At 37.5% G+C, this 26679-nt stretch overlaps 1 protein-coding gene across 2 annotated transcripts in view; it reads left to right on the forward strand.

Moving 5' to 3' along the window:
• PARD3B (par-3 family cell polarity regulator beta) overlaps positions 1-26679 on the forward strand; it is a 1088076-nt gene that overhangs the window by 855600 nt on the left and 205797 nt on the right. For both annotated transcript variants that reach the window (XM_010861024.1, XM_010861023.1), the window contains one exon: positions 6470-6580. In XM_010861024.1, coding sequence (XP_010859326.1) covers positions 6470-6580 — 111 coding nt within the window. The remainder of the gene's footprint in view (positions 1-6469; positions 6581-26679) is intronic.

Here is a 26679-nt window from a genome sequence, read left to right on the forward strand (position 1 = left end):
GAAAGTAGAATAGTGGTTACTAAGGGCTAGGGGAGGGAGAAATGGGGAGTTGTTGTTGAATAGGTACAAAATTTCAATCTGGGATGATGAAATTGTTCTGGAGAGATGGTGGTTAGTGTTTGCACAACAATGTGGATGTACTTAATGCCACTGACTGGTTACTCACAAAATGATTCAACTAGTAGATTTTATGTTAAGTATATTTTGTCATGCTAAAAAAAAAAAAAATGGCAGTATTCTCTTCTCTCTTTCATCTATAAATACTCTCTGGCGTTTCTTCTTATCAGCCAACAAAAGTCTTCGGAGATGAGCCAAATTGAAAACCTTCATCTTCAACATTTCACCCCATTTCCAGAAACCACCCTACCAGCCAAACCTCTCGAAATGCTTGTACACACAAAGACACACACTTTTGTACTTACCTGCCATTCACTGTTAAGATCACTCCCACCTGGTTTCTGCTCACGTCACACCCTTGAACTTTGCCAGGGTGATGACTGGCTTCAGATTGCCAAATCTAATGAACCTTTTCAAGTCGTCAGCTCACTGGACTTCTCAACAGTATTCCCATCTGTTGACCATGTACTCCTCCTCCCAGCCCTCTTCTCTCAGATGTCTTACACCACATCTTCCTAACTTTCTTCCTGTCTCTCTCACTGTGCTTGTTCTGTCTGCTTTGTATACCATCCAACATTTAAGTGTTAAAGTGCCCATAGCTCAGTCCTTGTCCTCAGCTTTTTCATCTGGATTTCCCAAAGGCACTAAAATAACTGTGCTTAGAAGTGAACTTCTGATTGTCTCTCCATTGGCCCATCATTTCCAAATCACTGTCTTCTCTTCTCAGCAGCCTCCAGTCATCCAAGCCACCATCATCTTTCACCCACACTCCTGTAGCCATTCCCAGACAGCTTTCCTGCTTTTATGTGGTACACATTGTTACTTCAGCAACCAGCATCATTTTTTTAAATGTGCATAACTTTGTAGCACTTCTCCTTAAAATGATTTGATTAGTCATTTGTTGCTCCTCTACCAATTCTTTAAATCAACCAATTTCCTTACTAGCGTCTCTGTTCTTTGAATCACTAAAAAAATGACCTACTGTCATTCCTATAATAAACTCTAAGCATCTCTCAGACCTGCACTCCAAGGACCTTGCCCTTCTTTCCGTCTGAATCTTATACAAAGATCCTTTCTGTTCTCCTTGCTTTGGAGACTGGCCTTCTTTCACTGCTTGGAATGCACCAGGCATCATGCTCCTCATGTCCTCTGCATGTCCCCTTCCTTCATCCACAGGCTTATCTCCTATCTCTACTTGTCTGGAATCTGTCCCCCTTATTGTTATGGTTTTAATGTCATTTCTTCATTAAAGACCTCCCCAAACAGTCTCTTTCCTGTTACTCTCTCTCCTAACTCCCTGCATAGCACTTTTCACAACTTATATATTGATACTTATTTGGTGACTGTCTCCTCTATCAGAATGTAAATTTTATGAGGGCAGTGTCTGGTTTTGTATCCCAATAAAATATCAACCTACATCCAGTACTTATGACAATGTCTGACACAAAAGAGATGCCTAAGAAATATTTTTTAAAACAAATGCATGAATGAAAGAAGAAGAAAGCAAGCAAGCTAGTCTTCAATGAAGCTGATTCATATAACCGCTCTGTAAAAATAAACAGGAACAGGTGTTTGAAGCAAACTTATAATTCATGAAAATCTAAATTTACATAAAGAGTATGTTGAAAGGTGATTTTTCCACTTTACGAAAAGATCCATCATAAGATTCTTTAAACAGGCTTTCCAGGTACATGGAAAGTACGATTTCATTGATTAAAACCATATGTTTGCACAGAATTCTTCAGGAAAATATCTTTTATATAAAGCAAGGTTGACCTATAAGCAATTTCCTTAAGGCACCTAGCCCAGAATGACCAACTCTCAAATTTCCTAGGTGATAGATAATGGGGGCCTGGAATGCAGTGGATATTTGAAACCTTAGAATGCAAAGCAGTAATTTCAACCATTTAAGGTCTGCATGACTTTTCTCACAAAAATAGCTAATGGAGAGATGAATCAATGTATTTGAATCTCCCCAGCTCTTCTCTCTTTATGTCAGTGGAAGTAAGAATGGATATGAAATGACCCCCAAAAGAGGCTGCATGAAAGGAGAACAAGGACCTGTAATATTCACTAAATTGAGGCTTTTCTCCCAACTCCCACCACCACCACTGCCACCACTGATAATTAAGTTGTCTGACTGCTATACTGGAAAGAAGAATTCAGTGTGTTAATAAATAAAAGGCATTTAACTTCTCTGAGTCTCAATTTCCTCATCTTAACAATGTGGGAGCCCTTTTGAAGATTATTGTCTTAGAATTCTGTTCTTGAACCTACCCAGACTTTACAAAATAAGATAATTGGTAACTGTTCTCTCTGTCTAATGAAATAAATTTCACAGCTTTCTGCTCTTCTTACTAGAAACTTTAATAAATGATCATGAACTTTAAATCAAAACATTTATAATATTTATAAAATTGGTTGAGTTGAATATTATTGATGGTTCTTGCTTAGAAGAAAATGCTTGGCAGAATTTACTTACAACTAACTTGGTCACTCCAACAGTAGAGAATCTGCCTGCAATGCAGGAAACCCAAGTTTCATCCATGGGTTGGGAAGATCCACTGGAGAAGGGAATGGCTATCCATTCCAGTAATGGCTACCTTACTTGGAAAATTACACGGACACAGAAGCCTAGTGGGCTACATACAGTCTGTGGGGTCACAGAGTTGGACACGATTGAGTAATTAACACTTTCACTTTTTCAACCTTTTCTTTTTCAAACATATCTCACTCTAATGGAAGCATAATAAGCTGTTCTCAAACTGCAGTACAAGTGAATACTTCAGCCACAGGAAGGAAAAAACAATATACCAGTTGTGATACTAAAAGTCAACTAGGGTATAAGTTCATTTTACCCTTCAAAAATGACACTACTTTCATCTCAGAAAATCTTAAAACCTCAAAATTTAGAAGAAAATATTTGAGATGTAGCAGAAAAGCAAGCCTAAAATCTATAGAGATCTTGGCAATCTTGGCCTTCATCAACTTCCTGAGGCATTGTTTTACCCTCACTCCCCACAATTCTGATTTTTTTTTTTTTTTTTGCTTCACTATTACTTTATTTGGTGACATTTTGAGGAAAAACTATTTTACTAAGTGATGTACTAAAGTATTAACTTGTCACATAAAGGAGTTTAGAGTAATAATGTTGATCCTAAGACTCTTCTTCATGGATCCAAAAAGCCAAAGAATGTATTCATGGAAACACATTATTTAGATATTCCTGCTTTGTAGGTTAAAGAGAGATCATGAATATATTAACAAATCTGAATGATCTGAAAGTTAATGTTCTTATATTTTGTCTATTTTTTCTGTCTTCTCTATTTACTCCTATGAATGGGATCAGGTCATTTTTCAGTGAGAAAGAGGAATAGATTCAGAAAAGGATGCAAGAAAGAGGAAGAAGAGAAAAAAAATAAGGCCGGGAATGACGGAATTAAAGCTGATGGTCAACCAACCCAAGTGCTCAGACTAGACTGGATATATAGCAAAAGCACTGCAGTAGGAGCAGACACAGAGAGACGGCAGTGGGGAGACAGGAAACTCATGAAAGACAATTTGCTCATTGAAATTATAATGAAAAAATATACAGAGGAGTCAAAGCTGGAAGAGGCTTCTGCGGAAAGCAGGATGCAGTCCGTTCTTGAATGACACCATGACTGTGAATGTTGGCAGTGCCATCTTCCACGTGTCATACTCAGAGCTGCCACTTGACCAACAACCTCTGCTTTGGTTTGAAACACAATCCAGAAAGAGACAAATGTTAGGCCACTTCTATGAAATTCTGAAGGAAATGAGTTTCTTACAAGTTTATGATTTAGGTCCTCCTGGGAGGAGATTCTGACTCTCTATGGATGTGTTGAAAGGCTGGGGCACAGGGATGGGAGTGGGGGAGGGGCAGTCAGCCGAGCATGTGTGTAATTTGACAAGTGTCCTCAGGTTATATAGCTGGAAGGATGGATGGATACATAGATACATAGATGGGATGAGTAAGCTAAAGATATGAATGCTTACTCACAGAGTTAAACTTTGTAGCTAGGTAGTAAGAAACAAGGGACAACTGGGATTCCCTAAGATTTAAGACGAGTCTTTACCTTAACTGAAGTCTGTGCATAATAGAGAAGGCAATGGCACCCCACTCCGGTACTTTTGCCTAATCCCATGGACGGAGGAGCCTGGTAGGCTGCAGTCTATGGGGTTGCTAGAGTCAGACACGACTAAGCAACTTCACTTTCACTTTTCACTTTCATGCATTGGAGAAGGAAATGGCAACCCACTCCAGTGTTCTTGCCTGGAGAATCCCAGGGACGGGGAAGCCTGGTGGGCTGCCGTCTATGGGGTCGCACAGAGTCGGACACGACTGAAGTGACTTAGCAGTAGTGCATAATAGAATGACTTTTATCCTGGTTCTCAGCAGAGTATCAGGTCATTTTCATTTTTCATGTGTGTTAATACCAAGGCTATGGGAGACTGCTTTCAAAGAAAATATCTATTAGGAAAAATGCCTGTCTTTTAAGAATATAAAAGACCAAAAATTAATTGTAGCGGTTTTTTTAAATTTAAAATTGGCAGTTTCATTTTCCAAAAAATGCTAAGGAAACACCAATTATTTTATCATAATTGCAGGGAACTCTAGTGTATTCTTGTTTGGAGTGTAAATTAGTACAGCTACTATTGAAAACAATGAATGGTTCCTCAAGAAATTAAAACTAGAACTATCATATAATTCAGCAATCTCACTTTTAGATATATATCCAAAAGAATTGAAATTAGGATTTCTCAGAGATATCTGTACTCCTAAATTTGTTGCAGCATTATTCATGATAGGCAAGATACAGAAACAATCTAAGTGTTCATCAACAGATGAATGGATAAAGAAGATAGGCTTGATACACACACACACACACACATATATGGTTGTATGTATTTATACACACACACAATGGAATATTATTTAGTCATGAGAAAGAAGGAAATCCTACCATTTGTGACAACTTGGATGAATCTTGAGGGCACTATACTAAGTGAAATAAGTCAGAGAAAGAAAAACACATAGCTGTATGATGTCACTTTATGGGGAATCTAAAAAAATCAAACTCAGAGAAATAAGTAAAATAGTGGTTATCAGGGGTTGGGAGATGAATAAATGTTGGCCAAAGGGTACAGACTTCCCGGTGTAAGATTAGCAAGTTTGGGGATCTAATGTACAACATGGTGATTATAGCTGATAGTAGTGTATCAGGCAGTTAAAAGTTGCTGAGACAGCACATCTTAAATGTTCTCACAACAAAAAAGAAATGCTAACTATGTGACAGGATATGCTGCTGCTGCTGCTAAGTCGCTTCAGTCATGTCTGACTCTGTGCGACCCCATAGACGGCAGCCCACCAGGCTCCCCCGTCCCTGGGATTCTCCAGGCAAGAACACTGGAGTGGGTTGCCATTTCCTTCTCCAAGGCATGAAAGTGAAAAGTGAAAGTGAAGTCACTCAGTCGTGTCCAACTCTTCGCGACCCCATGGACTGCAGCCCACCAGGCTAGGGTGTAGCTAATATTTTGGCTGTAATTCTTTTTAAAGTAATATATATCAAATCAATACATTGTAAATTTACACAATGTTGTGTGTCAATTATCTCATTAAAGTTGGGGCAGAAAGTAAAATTACCACTGGCCAGTTAACTACACATATGCCCAGCACCAAGAAGTATTCAGAGCATACTGACTCAGGGCTGAATTGGGAATCATGTGGCTACATGGAGAGTGAGTGTAGCCTAAAGATATATGTTTGGTGTAGGAGGTGAGCCACATGCTAATCCCAGCCCTGCCTTGAACTTGGGTTTGTTTAAGGAACAAGGCCTCTCTGAGGTTTTGGTTCTTCATTTGTAAGGTTAGAACATTGAACTATGTGTTTGGTAAAGTCCTTTACCAGCACCATCACTATATAACCTCATGAGTTTAATCTTCAATGCCGATGCCACCTGGAATTCTGGAGGCCTCTTTAAGAGATTGATTAGGTTTTAGCTATATATTAATGACAACTTTTCAATTCTTTTAATCACCACTGAATTAATTGTTTGAAATTTTTAGTCTTTAATCACATGATTTTGCACAGACTGTACAATCAATAGCCAAGTAGAAAGAAAGAAGGAAGAGAGAAGTGGGAGGGGACTTCAGTAACTGTATTATTTTTCTGCTCTAACTATCTTATTTTTACTTCCATTGTATGTGAAATGACTTTTTATTGCTTAGAGTAAAGAATTGTACTTTAATGAGTTCATCTCATAAATATCTACAACTTACCACAAAAAGAACATGCTTATCATTAACAATCATCTTCTCCATGTTTCATTAGATTTGGAAAGAAGAAAGATGATAAGGGTGGAAAGGCAGAGCAAAAAGGTCCTCTGAAGCAGGGTGGCCTGAGAGAAGAGGAACTGGAAAAAATGAAAGAAGAACGTGAGAGGTGAGTAGAAATGCTAAGCCTTTTGTTTTATTTTTGTGCAGGGTCTATGTTTAATTTGGTTATTCTATCAGTCAACTGGAGAAATCTTATTTTATAATGCATAGGGGTTGACTGATGCAAAGGAGAGATACCCAATATAAATGGAATCTGCCTTTCTGGGGAATTTTTATTATATTTTGAGAAGAAATTGACTTCATGTTTTTATTTTATCGGTACTTATAATTCCAAAATGTGCTACCCCTAGTTTTGACTCTAAAAATGCATATGTTCCCTATGGTTTAAACAAGGAGGTTTTTGATTTTTTTTTTTAAGTCATTTGAATATTGATGTTTAGAGCTATCAAATTTCCATAGTCTGTTCCTAATTTTTGTCAAGCTGTTGTATGCCTTCTTAATTTTAGTCTGTTAAACCCATTTGGGTGCTATAATTTGAAAAGTACATGCCCTTCATTTTTAAAAAGCCAGTGTCTTTTATTATGCCATCAGCAAGTTACAAAGTATGTTGCCCATCTGTGAAAGGGTCGGTTTCATCTACTGAAAAAATGACAGTTTGCAAGGGCTGAATTCTCCTTTTTAAGGAGCTTAATGTTCCATTTAGACAAGAAGTCCTTCACATATCTTTGATGTTAACTCTGGCACTTACCCGAAGTAGATGTATAAATGTCTGACTTTGAAATATGTAATTGAATATTCATACTTCTCCTGAAAATTCTTTGCGTTCACAACCAGATGAAGCTTGGAGAAAGACTGAGATTATTCTATAACTAAGTATTTGATACTGACTTGATCATGCCTGACATCAGATTTGTGCAACTTTTTTCCTTGCCTATTAGTAATAATAGTTGTTGCAGTTTTTAAAAAGTCATTACTTGTACTTATTTTAATTTTCTAGCATGGGTACTAAGAAAATCATACTTCTTATTCATTGTGTTTTCTAGTGCAGAGCATGCTAAGAGTACCAACTGTTAACCTTTGACCCCTATCTTGTGGTCTATTCCCATTGAGAAGGCTCACTTTATCAATAGCAAGAAAAAAATGCTATTTAGCCCTTTCTCATTTTTGAGAGGTTGATAAGCTCAGTTTCAGGGTCAGTGGAGCAGATAAAAGGAAATCAAGTGCTTTCCATTGTTGTTGACTATTCACATGTCAGAGTTGCCCCAAAGAGAAGAAACATGAATTTTCCATCATAATCCAAGATTCAGTAATCCTGTAATGTAAAATGTAATTCAGGCTAAGATTTTAATGCATTTATTGGCAAGGACATCTGTGTGGTGAGTCCCTATCATAGATCTTTGCTGCTCCCCTGATTTCACTTACTGAAGCACCACATTCTTGCCTCATCTTCAGGAAACTAAGCTATTTTCTAGAATGCAGACTTTACATTTCTTGCAGCTCAGTGCTGGCTTGGGGTTGAAGAGGGGTGTTCCTCTTAGTAGCTAGGGAATCCTGTGCCAGATAGAAAATTGATAACTCATAAAATAAGGTGAGTTGTCTTTAAGCAAAAGTTCATTTCCTTTCTGGTTTTGCCTTTAGGAAACAGGTGCCTGAGGGAGTTTTGTTCTTAAAAGTGGGACCGTAAATTTACCTCAGCTGGTTATATTGGTTTCAGGTCCAATTTTCTTAAAATATGTCTGGTCAAAATATTTAAAGAGCTATACTATTAGCCCCCACTTAGTCCACTTCCCGCACGTGAACACATAAAACACATCTGATATGGGTTTCCTAGAGACAACAGTGTCTCAATCATTTATGAGGGGAAGAAGGAGGAGAAGTTGATTTTTTGGTTGGGTGCTATAGAATTGATGACCAAGGACATTTCAACAGCTCAGGGGCTGAAGACCATAAAGGGCAAAGGTGAAGGCTGAACATTTGGCATCGCTCTCAGCCCTGGAGTCCCATTTCTTGGCTCTCTATCATCCATAGGAAACCAATTCACAACTCTTAAAGAACTCAGCAAACATATCACTCATCATGGCCTGGCCACAGGAAAAATATATAATAAAATAGGAATAAAATAAATCATAAAATAAAATAGGAAATAGTGTATACAAATTCACAAAGTTGACTTTTTCCTAATACATTTGAAATTTATTATGTAAAGAAGATTTAAGCCATCCAACTGCTTACTTGCTTTATCCTAGCTGTCATAGATATAATAGCTTTTCACTAACATATCTCTTTTTCAAAGAGTTTAAAGCACTTAAGTAAAATATATACTGTACATTGCTTAAACCAGCCTGCACCAATTTGTGAAAGACAATTATTAAGCTTTCAAGAATTATGCGAGCTTCTTGTTAAACCATTGGTAGCTTGAAATTGTTCATGGTGGAAGTGTTTACACCACAGAAATTGGCAAATGATGGTAAATTGGGTTTGTTTTCTCAAAGAGCCAGTTTGCTAACACACCCCTGAGGGTATATACCAATTCTATTTAGTGTACAGCCGGAAGAAATTATCAAAAATAGAGGGGAAAAAAAAACACCCATCCAAATCAAAACACATGACTTCTTATAGACAGCTATGTTTCTCGGATTGGCCCATGGGACACCTGAATCAGAATGAATCACCTGGGGAGCTTGTGGAAAAAAATGAGAATTTCTGACACACCAGATTTACAGAATCAGAATCTTGCGAGTTAGAGGTCAGGAATCTAGGTTTAATACTTATGCTCAATGCAATTCTTTAGCAGTCTGAGAAACACTGAGTTTGGGGGACAGGATTTAGCTGGAACATTAGATTAAGCTCTTCTCATTCTATAATAATATACAAATTTTTTTTTTTCTCAAGAGGATTGAATAACTCAGTCTAAAAATGTTGCCGTCTTTCTTACATGCCCTCTCTGAGGCCTCCTACCTTACTTGCATGCTTTATGCAAACAAAGGAGGAACACTTGCCAGTGCTCATTCACCTAAGAGAATATGAATCACTTTCCCCACCTATACCACCATGCACACAAAACTTACAAAGACAATAAGTTTATTAAGACATTTTTGGAAACATAAAAAGTGTAAAGAAGATTATTAAAATCAGGCAAAATTCTATCATAATTCCATAACCACTGTTAATAATTTTATGATCTTTTTACTATATATTTTTTATTTGAAAACTTGGTATTCATACCATATATATTTTACTTTTTTCACAGAGTTCCTATTATGTTGAGCATTTCCCAATGTCATTAATGTTTTGAAATTATGTCATTTTGATGACTGTCTAATATCCTGTGAGATCAATATATTAAAATATATTTATCCTCTTTTATCTTGAAATGTACAGACTGTTTTCATTTTTTCAGTGTTCATACCTTGGTGAGCATCCAGGTACAAAGTCCTCATAGATTACCTCTTAAATCATATAATTGGAAGGTTCAATTTCCTTGTAACTATTTGAACCAAGGGTTAATCTAAACTAATCAACTCTAAACTTTAGAGTTATATCATCCTTCTCCATTCCTCTCACTATTTTTCTTATGATTTCCATATCTTGTTTTCATTTGCCTGTGTATCTAGCTCCTAATATGGAACTGTGTTGGTGATATATATGAATATCAACTATAAGTGAAAGTGAAGTCGCTCAGTAGTGTCCGACTCTTTGTGACCCCATGGATTGTAGCCTGCCAGGCTCCTCCATCCATGGGATTTTCCAGGCAAGAATAGAGTGGGTTGCCATTTCCTTCTGCAGGGGATCTTCCCAACCCAGGGATCGAACATGGGTATCCTGCATTGCAGGCAGACTCTTTACTGTCTGAGCCACAAGGGAAACTCAGTTGTAGCCATCAAAAGGTCAAAAACCTACAACTGGTGATTGAGTTATTAAAGAGTCTAGAACAGTGATTCTCAGTTCTTTGGAGGAGGGGTATGAAGGATGGAAATGTGCTTCCCAAGGAACGTTTGGGTGTATCTTGAGACATTGTTGATTGCCAGAGCTTTGGAGGGGGATGTGGAGAGTGAGTTGCTACTGCCATGTTCTGGGTAGAAGCCCAGAATATGGCTACATATTGTACAACCGTAAGACAGTTCCCATCCTCAAATGATTAGTTATCTAACTCAAACTGTCAATGGTGTGGAGGCTGAAAACCCCTGTTTGTACTGCAGAAAGAGTAATAATACTCCTGGACATTAGTATTGCATTGTCTCACAATCTGTGGCTAATACAGAGAGATATACACTAGATCATGTAAGCCTAGAGGATTATTAGCTATTTGAGAAACTACACCCAAAGATTGCTAATGAATATTCCAACAATATCGGAGAAGGCAATGGCAACCCACTCCAGTACTCTTGCCTGGAAAATCCCATGGACAGAGGAGCCTGGTAGGCTGTAGTCCGTGGGGTTGTGAAGAGTCAGACACGACTGAGCGACTTCACTTTCACTTTCCACTTTCATGCACTGGAGAAGGAAATCCACTCCAGTTTTCTTGGCTGGAGAATCCCAGGGACGGCAGAGCCTGGTGGGCTGCTGTCTATATGGGGTCACACAGAGTCAGACATGACTGAAGCAACTTAGCAGCAGCAGCAGCAGAATTCCAACAATATAAGCTCACAAGAAAAACGTTTTCCTAAAAATTTATTTTCAACTCTGGCTTGCTGAGCATTGGCATCAGTGATGGTGCCTACTGATCAAATTTCAAATTCCAAAAAGCTGCAGGGGTTGACAGTATGTCCGATGACAGAATCATCTGGAACGATGGACTGAATCAAATATAAAGGAACTTAATAGGAATAAATGTAAAGTCTTGTGTTTAGGTCCAAAAATGAGCTGTACAAACACAGGATGTAGAAGGTTTGACTTAATACCGAATATATGAAAAGTTTGCCTGATGGTTTTAGTTGAGGGTAAGCTTTGCAAGAGTCAGTATGGGGATATGCCTGCCAGAAACTTAATCCAGCCTAGGCTACAGAAATTCATGTACGAAAGTGAAGGAAGAAACAATAATTTCTATTCTGCACTGCTCAGATCACACCTGGAATACCCTAAGCCTCTCTCACTCACAGAAAATGGCAGTATTAAAGCCATGTCTTTTGAAAAATATGGAAGGATGTGGGAACGCACAGCCTGCAGGTTCAGACTTAGTTGACGTCACATGATTAAAGAACATTAACATAAAAGGGGAATTAGATGTATTTTATAGCCTCCACTCTCTGTCCATTCTCTCTCTCTCTCTACTTATTCATATATTCATTTATTTTCTTGGAGATTCTAATGAGGAATTATTTTTAGAGAGGTAGCCATCAGCTTAATAGAGGGGAAAACATCCTGACAAATTAGAGTGTCTCATGCAGCGGCAAGTGTATTGACACTGGAAATATCTAATGATGATTACACTGAGAAAGGATGAGTGCATCAGGAAAGGACTGGACTGGAATCACTTTCATAAACTTCAGTCATTGATATATTATCTTCACTGTCTTGTTTGTATCTGTACACATTCAATTAAATAAAAAGTTACATCAATGCAAAACCATGTAAATTAATGTAGTTAAATACATCAAGCCACATACCATCAAAACTCTTGTGTCATTGATGCTGCTCATGTCCTTAGATGATCTCTATGGTCTCTCCCAGATCTCAGGGTCTGAGAAATTTATAAACATCTGAGTAGAGAAGCATTTACTTGGCACTCCCTAGCGTGGCCTTCTGTGAATTGGCTATGTACACATGGCAGTGTGTGCACTATTTCCATGTGAATGTGTAAGCCCAAGTTTCTTGCTCCTAATTGCATGTTAGGATTTTCTTAGTCTCCTATTCGATTTCCTGAGCTGATCATGTGTCCCCTCTTGACACAAGTCAAACAATCCATGGCAGTGAAGCCCTGTTTTAAATAAACTCATCATTTTGTTCATGCTCCAGTGAGACTGGCCATAATAAGACATTACTTCCAAATGCTTATGTCCATTGCTAGAAGGATGAATCCAATATTATATTCAAAGATTATTTCTCCTAGAATTCTTTATCAAGCTAAATTAAATTAGCATTTTCCAAATGTTCAGATTATGTAAATTAGTATGGTGAGCTAAAAGCAAGAGATGATTTTAGCAAGTCAGTAAACCTTGTGCTTTTGTTGCTATTGTTTGATACTTAAGACTTTGAATTTGTAACCTTCTGCAGAGTTTGAAATTAAACAGATTCTCTGGCCTAAAAAGTACCTAACATGCATGCTGTACTTGTTAATACCTTCTCAAAAATCGGGTGGAGATTTAAGTTAAAGAAAAATATGTTCTCCTCATTTATTTAAGACTATTGTACTGGGAGAAGAAATCTCCATTGACTAAAGGCTGTCTTCCATTAAATCCCATAGTACTAACCCTTGGGAATCTACGTGTGACTCAGGGAACTCACACTGGGGCTCTGTGACAACCTAAAGGGGTGGGATGGGGTGGGAGGTGGGAGGGAGACTCACAAGGGAGGGGACATATATATTCCTATGGTTGATCCATGTTGATGTATGGCAGAAACCATTACAATATTGTAATTATCCTTCGTTTAAAAATAAATAAAATTTTAAAATAAATTAATAAGTTAATTAAAAACAAAAAATCCCATATTACTAATCCTGAATTAAATTTTCCAAAATGAAACTTCTTACTACAATTGGGGAGGAGGTGGCAAGGAATGAAGTTGCACTCTAAGATCTTCTATTACTCTTATACCTTGTCAGAGTTTATTTTGCAAGGGAGCTTATTTACCACGTTAGTGAGATGTTATTTTTGTAGCTCTTGTTAGATTCTTAGGATAAATGAGATGAGGAGGGGAAGTGGCAACCTCTTTAGCTTCAGCATAGAGAAGTATGGAAACATATGGCTCTTGTTTTCAACAACTGGCCTGAAAGGAATGTCTAAGTGAGAGTGAAGCTAAGATTTAGGAAAGTTAATCTGCTTCAGTGTCTGAATTTAAGGTTCTTAGTTTTCTTTCCTTTAGGAAGCCTTCCAAGAGCTGAGACTTCTCCCTTGCCTTATCAGCTGAGCTGCTTGTGGCCTGTTCCCTTCGTTTAAATCGATACATGTGTTTTTGATATTTGGCAAGCCAAGATTTAATTATGCAGCTGCAAGTTCCCTACATAAACGAAATGCATCTTAGAGAAATAAAAACATTCAGAAACCGTTTAGAGTTTGAGAATACAAGTGGGTGAAAATCTATTCCCAACCTCTCAGCATTTTATTTAATTATGGGAGATTTTTATGTTACTGGAAATTGAAATGAGAACCAGAATAAGCTAGGGTTTATCCAACATTTGTGCATACTGAAAAATAAAGATGCTTATTGTACTCTAAGAAAGAAAGGAAACGTATATTTTGAGTTACTATTATATGTTGTAACCTACCTAAGCATTACACTCCTAAATACATAGAGCAGCAGTTGAATTGATAGGATTTTGTCATTATTGTTTCCTAAAAAGAGTGCATATTTTACTCAAGGAACCAGAAGGTTGATTTCTTTAATTTGCCAAGAGACTCTCTATAATTAATTATTTACTGAACTTAAACTCTGGCACTATTTAAACTGTTGAAAACACCCATCTTTTGGCATGATTACACACAAATGATTAATTCAGCCTGGTTTTACTCCTCTCTGAATATCCCTGTCTTTTGCCATAGAATTTGCTAGGTCCTGTGGTGTGGGCAAAATAAAGTGTTGGAATGATTCCCAGTTTTAATAGTCCCAATTTATTATTACCACTGAACCCTGATCAGATCGTGGACTGGATTAGATCCCAGTTTTTCAGAACGCCCCAATTTATGGTTCCCTTAGAATCCTGATAAAAATATGTCTTTGAATAAGGTTTTGGTTTGCTAAAAGAGATCCAGTTAATTACTTTTAGATTCTTATTAGATCATCACTGCATGGAAGTTATGAAAAATATTACTAAATGGTATTTCTCAGGACAAGGTCACGTTCTCATTTTATGCTGACAGAAAGAAGCTATCAGATTTCTGTTTTTCATAGTACTAACCATCTCAATAAATGAAAAGAGATTTGCCATATCCCAGTAATTACTATTGATGCTTGTGTTTGGGTAAAGGTGGCCTTTTTTCCTGGAATAATAAGTAAAATCAGAGTGTGCACACGAGAGAGAGCAAGAGCCAGCACTAAGCCAAATACCGGGCAAAGTGGCTACATCCTCACCACCCTTCTTTCAAGATATGTCTCTTATTTAGAGAAATGAGGGTATGAGACACAGGGGGATGTAGGTAGTTTTAGCAGCTGTATGTTTATTTGATCTTCATAACACCTATCTTCCCAGAAATGCTTGTGGTCACCAGCAATATTTGGCCCATGACTGTATTCCTAGAGACAAGAGATGGAAACATCTACATCCTTATGCCATGCCAGCATTTTTATGAGCCAAATCCTTTTATGGGACTTGAATCAATGTTAGAAGTGCTGTATTAGCAACTACTTGTCAGCTGAGCTGGATTAATACATAAAATGAATCACTTGACTGGCATGGTTTCCAATAGTCATTTAGACAAACTTCTAAGATTAAAGTACACCAGCTCTTTTAAAGAGTGTTTTTTAAAGATACTTTTATATTCAAATATCCTGGAGTGACATATTATATTATTGTATTTGATTATAGTGATATTTAAATATATTCTGAAAAGGAATTTATTAAACTACCTACAGTGAGCCCATAGAAATGTTCAAAATATCTGATCTGATAGATCTTGGAAAGAAATTCTAAATTCTGTTGATCCTGATATTTGGTTTTAATATACACACAAAAATATATGCCATATAATCACCAAACCTTGGTAATTCCCTGGATTTTATGCCAGATACAGATATATTTGGTTCAATGGAGGTTATGGACAGCAGAGGCAAAATTTGAGAATTTTCCGTGAAAGCTTTGAGCAGCTATAGAAGGCCTTTGGTCATGAGAACTTAGAAATACTCATTTTTTCAATTGTTTTTATAACTTTATATAAACAACTTTTGAGCATGTATCTTTAAAGTCCCTCTTTTTATTACCATGATGAAATGGCAATAATAATTCTTTAAGGCCTGTAAAAAATATGGATAAAATGCTTTTTAACTGCTAAGTCCCTTCAAAGAAGGAAATTTCAGTAAGTAAAAGTTAAGAGAATCCATAATATTTACTGTGGACTATTCTGGAGCTGGTCAGTGTAAACTTAATTTTCTAAAAATGCTCTTAAAAATGTGTACAAATCAAACTGTTGTAAATCCAATGGTATTTTCTGAATTTCTAAAGTATCTCATCATCATTTGAATATACGCTATGTTGTATCCTGCTTTGGAAAACTTCCATGACAACACATACACTCAAGAGGCCAAGATTAGTTATTGTTCCAATAGGTTGGTAATACTGTAAGTTGAAAGGATACTCAACCTGTTATCTCCCAGATCTGCTTTTTTCCCATCTCACACTCGTTATGTAGAAGACCTAACCTAGGCGTGGGGACTTCCCAGGTGGCCCTAATGGTAAAGAATCCACCTGCCAATGCAGGAAATGCAAGAGACACGGGTTTGATCCCTGGGTTGGGAAGATCCCCTGGAGAAGGAAATAGCAACCCACTCTAGGATTCTTGCCTGGAAAATTCCATAGTTAGAGGAGCCTGGTAGGCACAAACAGTCAAACACAACTGAGAGACTGAGCACATACACATATCGTAAGCATGTGATTCATAAACAATGAACTTTGAATATGCTTTTTCCAAATTGCCTTGGCAGTTTTTTTGCATTAGTGGTTTTCAGCCAGGAGCAGTTTTTCCCCAGAGGTCATGTGACGATGTCTGAAGACATTTTAGTTGTCACCCTAGGGGGAGTGCTGCTGGTACCTGAAAGTGAAAAAGTCACTCAGTCGTGTGTGACTCTTTGTGACCCTATGGACTATCCAGTCCCTGGAATTCTCCAGGCCAGAATTCTGGAGTGGGTAGCCTTTACCTTCTCCAGGGGATCTTTCCAAACTAGGGATCGAACCCAGGTCTCCTGCATTGCAGGCAGATTCTTTACCTGCTGAAACACAAGAGAACAAGGATGTCCCTCACCATCCTGCAATGCAGAGGACAACTCCCTTACAGTAAAAGCTTACCCAGCCCAAGATGTCAATTGTGCTAAGGTTGACAAACCCTGTTTTGGACAAATTGATAATTAGGTTAAGTAGATATAGGTATAGATATAGATAGAAATATGCTGTAGACGTTCAGTACCTTTGTGGTTGGGCACAAGGATATGTATTTTAAACTGTTTCCCAGGTGTTGTTTATAGCTATGTTTGGGGCCAAGTGGCCTGGGTGGTGGCCCAGGGGAGGCATGTGGCCAAGTAGAAAGATTACAAGACCCAGGTGTGGGTCAGACCTGGGTTAAAGACCTGACTCTGCATGAGCACACTGTCAAGCTACTTAACTGCCTCAGGCCCCTGTGTTCTCATCTGTTAAATGAGAAATCTGCCTTTCAGATTGTTCTGAAAAGTTTTATTTATGAAGCAAGCAGTTGGTTCACTCTAGGTGCTCAGTGTTATTTTCCGACCAGCTCTGGGGATTAAAGACCCCAGGTAATCTGTTTAGTATCCTTTGGGAGCCCAGAATGCTCTGAGATGCACCATCTGTGAAAGTTGCTGAGCTGGATACTATCATGATGAAGAAGGCCAACTTGAACGTAGACTTTGCCCAGCTGGGAGTCGTGCCAGATCCCCCCATTCAAGAGGCTTCTCCTCATTTTTTATCGATCACCAGTTGGAAGTTGCTCCTCAAGCACTGTGTGCTTGGCATAAGATGGCAGCATGGTAGTGGGGCGGGGGTGTTGAGGGAGTGCTGGCTGCAGCCAGTGCTTGGCAGTCATGGAAACAAATTCAGAGAGGAGGGGTACAAATGGCATGGGTGAGTGCCAGCCTCTCAAGTTCACAGGGTATGTGACTGCAGAAAACACTTGTAACCACAGTCATTAAATTCACAACATCCTCACAACATTAAATTCACAACATTTGCATTTCTGTTAAATTGATTATATTAAAGGAGAAACAATTCTGGTCTGCTAATATTTCAAATTCAGTTTGTAGAAATGGAATGAGAGTGTCCTTTTCTTCCTTGTTCACCGTCTCCCACCCATCTGTCTTTGCTCTGTGGTTTAATTACTTAATGACTTTGCAGTGCACCCGAATTAACTTCAGGTTGGTGTCCAAAGGAACCTGACCCCTTTCCCAGGTCCAGACTCCAGCCACCTTCTACTCTGTGCCCTTTGTTTGATTTTAGTATTGTAAGTTAAGATAGAAGTGGTTTGAGCTATGGCACAGAAGTCTGCTCCTCTAGAGGTCACTTAAAAGGGCTTTTTATTTTTTTAACAACAACAATAACAATTGGCTGTTTAGATGGAAGCTGTAAACATGTTCTTGGAGGAACTTAACAAATTATAATTTGTAAAATCATGATTTCTGCAAACAGAGCTTATTAACTATGGCAGGCTATAGAAGAGCGGATCAGTAATAATAGCTTTGATCAAAGTCATTCTTCTCTCCAAACTTTCAATGGCTCTCTCTTGCCTACTGCACACAGTCCCAACAGTGTGACCTAATGTATCTGACCATGGCCTCACTTTCTTGTCAGAATCTCCACTCCGGCTGTTGTGACCCATGTACTCAGCCAATCTGAAATCCTCGCTTTTTTTCAAGTCTCTGTGCCATTCCTAATACCATTTCATTTGCCCAGAACACCTTCATCCTGCCTCAGTTGGTCAGAATCATGGAAATTCATTGAAATTCTATTTATTCCATTATACCTTCCCAAACTACCTAAGATTAAAAAAAATTCTTCCACTAAATAACTTGGCCGAGTTACTTAATTGTGCTAACCTTCATTTTCTTTAACTACAAAATGGGTAGATAACCATTGTAATATCATAATATTTGTTGTGAGGACTAATGGAGACATTAAAGTGAAGTATTCAGAGTAGTGCTAAGCATAGAGATGTTCAATAAATGGCAAACTTACCGTTTTCCTTAGAGACTGTGTTTATTTGAAAAAGAATGGACATTAATATCAAATAATGTTGGATTTGAAGCCCAATTATTCTGTGCACTAGCTGTGTGATTGTGCATGTTTTGCTGAAATCTGAGCCTAGCTCACTTATTTGGAAACTTTTTTTAAAGGAGAAATAATACCTAGCCTTCAGAGTTCCTATGAAATTTACATAAGATCAAATGCTTAAAGCATCTCAAGCAGTGCTTGGCACAGGATAGATACACGTTGTTATTATTATTGTTGTTATTTTGCTCCATTGAATTGTAGATGTCAGTGATTACAAACATACCTTCTCTCCATTACTAGTGTGTAATTTCCTTAAGGCAAGAACCACATTATAATTATATTCCTTTTTCTCTCAGCATCTAATATGTTACGTTTCACAAGTAGGTACTCAGTACACAGTTGTTGAATAATGGATGAATGAATGAAGGAACAAATATAAAGCTGCACGGATTTTATTTTTCAAGCAAATAACTGCTAGAATGGAACCAAGAGGCAGAATGGGCTAAATCAATGGTTGACAAAACTATATAGTTTAAGAAAAAGAAGTCTTTCCCCTGGGCTATGAAATAGTATCCAGAAGCATGAGATTAGTTGTAACTGGTGGTATAATGGTGAAGATGGATCGTTGACACATAGTGACCAGCCCGTCAGGAATATCAACACCTGTTTGCCGGTCACTAAACCAGATCCTGAGACAAGACCTTAAAGTGAATGAAATTCATCCATTTCACAAACAAATGGCAATATCATGGGTCTAGAGAGTTGGTTTGTTTGTTGTTGTTGTTGTTTTCCTTTTAATGGGCTTTGCCCCTGTTCTTTTCAGTTGGCTTAAATTTAACCAGTTGAAATTATTTTTAAGTACCATTCATTTCAACCTTTTAAAAGGAAAGATTTGCCTTTATGGGGTAAAGGAGATTTGATTGTATAGATGAGACACACTGCCCTTGGCTTATTCTCTATCACAGGAGGATCTTTCTTGTGCTGCATGTTGAGCCTATTCAATCAGAATTCTCAGTGCAGATTGCATTTCAGGGGCAAGCATAAAAACTATAATGGAAATGGAGGATCATGAAAAATAGCAACAGTCATTTGTAATATACCAGATGCCAGATAGCCACTCACTCAGGGAGGCACCATTACTAAAATCCTAGTCTGTAATTAGGAGTCCATATCACCATTAAATTAGAGTTTGGCTTATAAAATAATTGTTTCTTATATACTGTCCTGCAATTTCATATTTTTCTTTCTTGCCTAGACCCTAGTTCTCTTGAGGTGTAGATTATAACTTCTGCTTGTTTCCTTTCCTTACATCTCAGTAAAAAGAAGTATTTAGTAAAGTCCTGGTTAACTTTAAAGTATAAAATAATATCAGGTCTAAAATAAGTTATTTATGTAATTTTTTTAAATGGATAAACTTCTAGTAATCATGGGAAAATACTATGTATTAAAATATCTTGCCAAAAATTCCTGCCTATTTTTGAAACTATAGTGCTCTGTTTAAAAATTATTCTGATTATAATAATAAGCACCAGTTTTAAAAAATAACAAACAAGTGGTAAAGGAGTTGCTTAGACAAATCATCTTTTAAAAGAATAATATTGCACTCTATTATTGACAGTATCAACAGCTAATTAAAAATTCTATTAGTGAAGATGTAAAAGATGGCACATTTCCAATTCAGATTGACACTGAGGACATAGACATAATTGATATTTGTTCAATAATCCTGAAGTGTTTCATGGTCTCTAATAGAAGTTGTGATAGCCAGAGAAAGTTTCAAGTGCTAAAAATATGTATTCTAGGCACTTAAACATATTTTCAAATCAAATAATATATCTTTGCAAAAAATATAACATTTTTAACTGAATGAGAATCAAAGGATATTTTAGTGCATTGACTTTGTTTAAAGAAAAAAAAATCTCCAAGTCAAGAAAATGCATACTATAATTCATATGTTTTTAATCTTCTTATACTGGATGTAATAAGAAAGCCAAAAGAGGATAATTTACTAGTTTGGGCTTTTAAATTTCAGAGCTGAATTTTGTAACAGTCACATAAATGCATATTAAAAAAAAAAATCCTGCAATGACCATTAAATATTCTGCTTTGGAAAAACAAGATCATAGCTTTAACAAATGGTTCAGCATTACAGTTGGCTTCTTTGGACATTATTAAACCCAGATTGAGTATGTTCCTATATTTTACACAGCAGATTAAAAACTAGCTTTAGTAATTTTCTGAGGTTTTAACAATCAATTCTTTTCACAATAATTATGTATTTACTTCACCAATTTCAAAGGATGAACAAGTAAGTCCTGACAAAGAAACATTAAATTGAACCAGAACATTTTGCAAAGTGTTAAGAAATGGGCTGTCAATTCTTGAAGAAGCCTAATTCTTTTTGCCAGCAAACAGAAATTCAATGCCAAGAAAACTGACATTATGCTAAAATATTCCCTGCCTCAAATATGTATGTGACTTAAGATAAAAGTGGATGCTTAATATCAATGACCAATTCATATTATCAAATGAAAACTATTCAGAGGAAATAAATGGACTCTACTCGAGCTAGTCATGCAGCCTTCATTGATCAATCTGAAATAACCTCCTGCAGATATCAATTACTGTGGTTCACACTACTGTAGTTTACATAAGCTTGGCTCCGCTTAAGTTCAAAGAATTTTTTTAAGTTACATAATAAACCAATATGGTGTGTGAATCAAGTTGGAAATTAAAGTTCCCAAAGATATACTTAGAGGTTTTGCTTCGAAGCAGGAAAAAGGAACACATTTTACTAACAGCATGCCAATTAAAGAGGGGAAATTGAGGAAAATCTCCAAGTATCACAAATTAAAAATAAAATGGGTAGTATGTTTTTTCAACTTTTGTGGAACATTTGAAAACATACAAAACTATGTAGACATGTTTATGATTCTGTTTACACATTCATTTTTACATTGCCTTATAATCAGATAATGTAAGAAAAGAATTTTTTCATCTAAAGGAATATGAGAAACTATCAGACATAGACTAGCTCAGAAGTGCTTATGTTTTATTTTATTCCTTTGTGGCATCTGAAAGGATCTTTCTGGTGTTAAGAGCGCTTAGATGGCTGGAAGTTTTACTGGTTTGTGAGACCATCTATAATTGTGTGTGTGTGTGTGTGTGTGTGTGTGATAGTTACATAGGTAAGTAAATCACATTCAGGTTTCATAGTGCCCAGTAGGGTAGTTTACTTCTCAACCCCATCTCAAGCATTTACTAGTCATTCCTTGACTGATTGGAAAAGTAGCAGTTTTCAGATTAAATGAATTGTTTCACACCATCAGTTCACATACTGTATAAAAGGATACCACGAAGAGAATTGGTTAGTTGGAAGGAGGAGGAGGTGTTGAAAGGAAACAAGAAAACATGTCATAGAGGGAAGGGAACACTCTGTGGGAAAAATAACACACTCACCCTTACACTTTATCGCTGAAATGCTACTGAAGGCCTGGCCTGCAGGTGAGTGCACCATGCAGGGAGATTTGTTAATTTATTTCAATGCAGACAGCTGTTTGGCTCAAATAGTAAAGGCAATGTGCTAATAAGGGCAATATTATAAAAACCATACCCCTTTATGAACTATTGATGCATTAAATACTCAGTTCAGCACTTATTGTGATCCAAGTTCTGTAATAGGATCTAATGACTCATATTAATTTTTTAAATGGATCAAGAGGGGATCTTTATCATCAGGCAACTTGCAGTTCTTATAAGTAGCCCAAAACTGTATCTTCAATCCCAGGTGAACATCTAAAAATGTATTCTCTTAGAGAAAGGCCTTCAAGCTAAGGGAACACCTGAGAGGACCATCAAGCACGTCATCTCTATATATGGAAGATGGTGTGTCCCATCTCATACAGAGTTTATTGAGCACATCTCTGCACCAATTCTTCATGGCCTTCCAGCTTGATCCCCATATGCTTCAACCTTTCTTAGATGATCAAGCCAACCCGTTTTACCTTTTATTGAAGTGCAGAAATATTTCTGAATCTGTTCTTGGTCAACAGTGTCTAGGTACCATTCAGACAGGATGTATGCTAGAGGCTGGCCTTCTCCATGGGCCCTCCACTGAGGTCCTTGTGAGTCCCACCTACTTCCTGTGCATTTTAACATCTAAGAGCATGTTTTTTTCTAACCCAATAAACCATTGCTAATCCTTACCATCTTCTATTCACTTTTTTTCTTTTCCCTTTTTTATTTTTCATATTTCTCATGTGAAAGATTAACTTTATTTGGTCATTTCAGTTGAACAGTTCCCAGTTTGAATTCTAAAAGAAAGATTTTAGATGTGAGAGAAATTTGTATATTGATGAATTTTAATATTTTAAATCATTTCCTAGAATTCACAACCTATTTTTATGTCCCTAGATCTTTTTTCTCAAGATATACCTTTGATATATCTAAGATACATCTTAGGCCTTTGAATATGAGGTCAACTAGAGTCATAGAAAGTGTTTCCACTTAGAAGATTTGGGTAGATTCTTTCTGCTGTGATTCACTTTGGACTTTTTAATTATTTTTGGACTGAATTTTTCTATAATTCGGCAAACATTAATTGAGCAGCTGGGCACTTAAGGAACTGATGCTGAAGCTGAAACTCCAATACTTGGGCCACCTGATGCGAAGAACTGACTCATTGAAAAAGACCCTGATGCTGGGAAAGATTGAAGGCAGGAGGAGAAGGGGAAGACAGAGGATGAGATGGTTGGATGGCATCACTGACTTGATGGACATGAGTTGGAGCAAGCTCTGGGAGTTGGTGATGGACAGGGAAGCCTGGCGTGCTGCAGTTCATGGGGTCGCAAAGAGTTGGACACGACTGAGGACTGAACTGAACTGAAGGCACTTAGTAACAAAATGAATAAAACACAAACTGGTCGGTACCCTCAACAAGTTCATGATTAGGAGAGAGGTGAGAGACCAATACACAGCCAATCACAGTAAAGCTAAGCTGCGGTAAGCACTGTAATGGGATATAAAAATACTGTATGATCACAGAGAAGGCAGCCATGAAAAAATTGTGTTATAGCTGGGACAATAGAGCAGACTTTCTTTATCATCCAGTATTTCTAGACACTTGCAACAAAATCATTAAAATCAGTTACAAAGTACAACTTAACTGTGCAGCAAATTGAAAAAGACTTTTAAATTTTTAAATTCTTAATCCCATCAATAATATATGATATTTTTGCTGCTAACTAGAGAGGAATTTAAAACTGAAGGAAAAAAAATTTTTTGAAATCTAAGGGAATTTCCAAGCAGTTAGGGACTTCTATTATAGTTTCTTCCTTTAAAACTGAGAAAGAAGGCAGCTGAAAAGTCTATGGCAAAACTTTCTGGGAAAACAGCAATTAGTTGAGTCAGCCAGATAACTACGGATAATAAGTTGATATTCCTGAAGACCCAGTCTGCAGAAAAATACAAAATTTCTTTACATATTTTAAGTATGAAAAATAATTTTAGTTGTCTGGAAGATATTTGCCAAAATACTTCTGCTGATAAGTGGGTTACCAACTATCTATTTGTATATGGGTCTATATGCTACATATGAATAGATGATAGTATAACACCATCATCAAAAGGGAAAGCAAATTGAACTGTTATAGTTCTAAAAAACTGGAGAAACCAAGTAGGATAACAAAAGGCCCTTCTCCCCCCACCCCACCCCCCACCCCAGCCCATGGTCACAAAATTTGCAAGTGGAAGAGCTTTGTTTTTTTTTTTTTTTTTTTCAGAATTAAAACATTTTATTTTTGCCATAAGAAACTCTACGAACTAATATCAGGTAACGGTTAATGAAAAGTAGAACTTAAAGTCATGACAGGGAAGACTGTACAAGTATGAACACTACAGCACTGGGTGGAAATGAACAAAAGTTTCATATGATTGACAGAGGTGAGAAAGCCAGTGCTGTTGAATTAGTATTTAATTCTTTAGAGTATAAGCCCAGGCCTTCTGGCTTCTCCAGACCTCCTGCCTCTCCATTTCAGAAACAGTAGTGATAACAGTATCCATCAGCCACTGCTGGTCTACTCAGAAAAAGGCCTTGCTTCTTTGGAGCTGTGTGGAGGATGCTGCCTCCCATGAAGATCTTAAGACAGAAATATAAATGTAAATTTCACTCATTAAAACCATAATTAATTTATTGGAAGTGAATTGTTATTATTTCAGGGACGAATGCATATTGGAATATGCTGATTATTTTAATGAACCAAGAGCCTCTTCTGGGATACTCCACGGTATTATTTGCAAGCAGGTCACTGTAGATTTTCTAAGAGGAGGAATAAAAAGATCACTGCTCATTTTTGAGTTTTTCTTCATTAAAAATGCAAAAGAAAATGTGTGCTGTATAATGTATTTGGGGGAGATGATGAGAGATATTTGTTTAGGAAAGGCCTGACATCATCTCTTTTAAATCCACAGTTCTCCTTCTGGGCAGTCATTTCTTGTGTTACAGATGTCAGCTGCCAAGACCAGTTTGTGTAGGTGCTGTACCCTCAATAATGTCTCCAGTATAATTGTTATGTTTGACATTCAGAGACATTTATTTAGGTTCCTTCTCCTACGTTCCACAGTGAACATATTTGCAATCTCTTTATGGCATAGAGTATGAAAGCTTCCAGAATTTGGCTTATTTCTTCTCTTTATATGCCGTAGGGTGTGGAATTGGTTTCATTGCTTATATTCCAACATTGCAGAAAAGATTAACCTTGACACACCAACCTGAAAGAAAATAGGTCATGCCTAGATACTTTTATTTAGGAACCATCAATTCCATTTATTCATGATCTGTATTCATTTCCTGTTGCTGCTATAACAAATTATCACAAACTATGTGGCTTAAAACAGCACGTATTTATTCTCTTACAGTTCTAGAGGCCACAGTTCTGAAATCAGTTTCATTGGGATAAAGTCAAATCAGCTCAGCTGATTTCTTCTGCAGCCGTAGGGGAGAATCTGTTTCCTTGCCTTTACTCAGCTGCCTGCATTCCTGGCTGAGGGTTCCTACTCCATCTTCAAAGTGCATCTCTCCAGTCTCTGCTTCCATTGTCATGCGGCTTCTTTCTCAGACCCGGCTTCCCTCTGCCTCTGGTGGTAGTGCTTTAGTCACCAAATTGTGTCTGATTCTTGTGACTCCATGGAGCCCTCAGGCTCCTCTGTCCGTGGGATTTTCCAGGCAAGAATACTGGAGTAGGTGGCAATTTCCTTTCACAGGGGATCTTCCCGAAACAGGGATAGAACTCGGGTCTCCTGCATTGCAGGTGGATTCTTTACTGACTGAGCCACATATTCATATAACCCTCTGCCTCTATCGTCACATTATTGAATACCTACTATGTGCCAAGTACCATCCTAGATATATCAGTAGCCAGTAAGTTCCCTGCTCTTATGAGGCTTACATTCTTGTAAACAGATAAATTAAAAAGTGAAATCAAGTAGTGATAGAACTATATAAAAATAGAATCAAATAATATGATAAAGAGACAGGTCTGGGATGGGTGTATGAGGTTCAGTTCAGTTCAGTTCAGTCACATAATCGTGCCTGACTCTTTGCGACCCCATGAAATGCAGCACGCCAGGCCTCCCTGTCCATCACCAACTCCCAGAGTTCACCCAAACCCATGTCCATTGAGTCGGTGATGCCATCCAACCATCTCATCCTCTGTCGTCCCCTTCTCCTCCTGCCCCCAATCCCTCCCAGCATCAGCGTCTTTTCCAGTGAGTCAGCTCTTTGCATCAGGTGGCCAAAGTATTGGAGTTTCAGCTTCAACATCAGCCCTTCCAATGAACACCCAGGACTGATCTCCTTTAGGATGGACTGGTTGGATCTCCTTGCAGTCCAAGGGACTCTCAAAAGTCTTCTCCAACACCACAGTTCAAAAGCATCAAGTCTTCGATGCTCAGCTTTCTTTATAGTCCAACTCTCACATCCATACATGACCACTGGAAAAACCATAGCCTTGACTAGAAGGACCTTTGTTGACAAAGTAATGTCTCTGCTTTTTAATATGCTGTCTAGGTTGGTCATAACTTTCCTTCCAAGGAGTAAGCATCTTTTCATTTCATGGCTGCAA

The sequence above is a fragment of the Bison bison genome, unplaced genomic scaffold, assembly GCF_000754665.1.
Source record: "Bison bison bison isolate TAMUID 2011002044 unplaced genomic scaffold, Bison_UMD1.0 scf7180017864471, whole genome shotgun sequence".
Classification (NCBI taxonomy): Eukaryota; Metazoa; Chordata; class Mammalia; order Artiodactyla; family Bovidae; genus Bison; species Bison bison.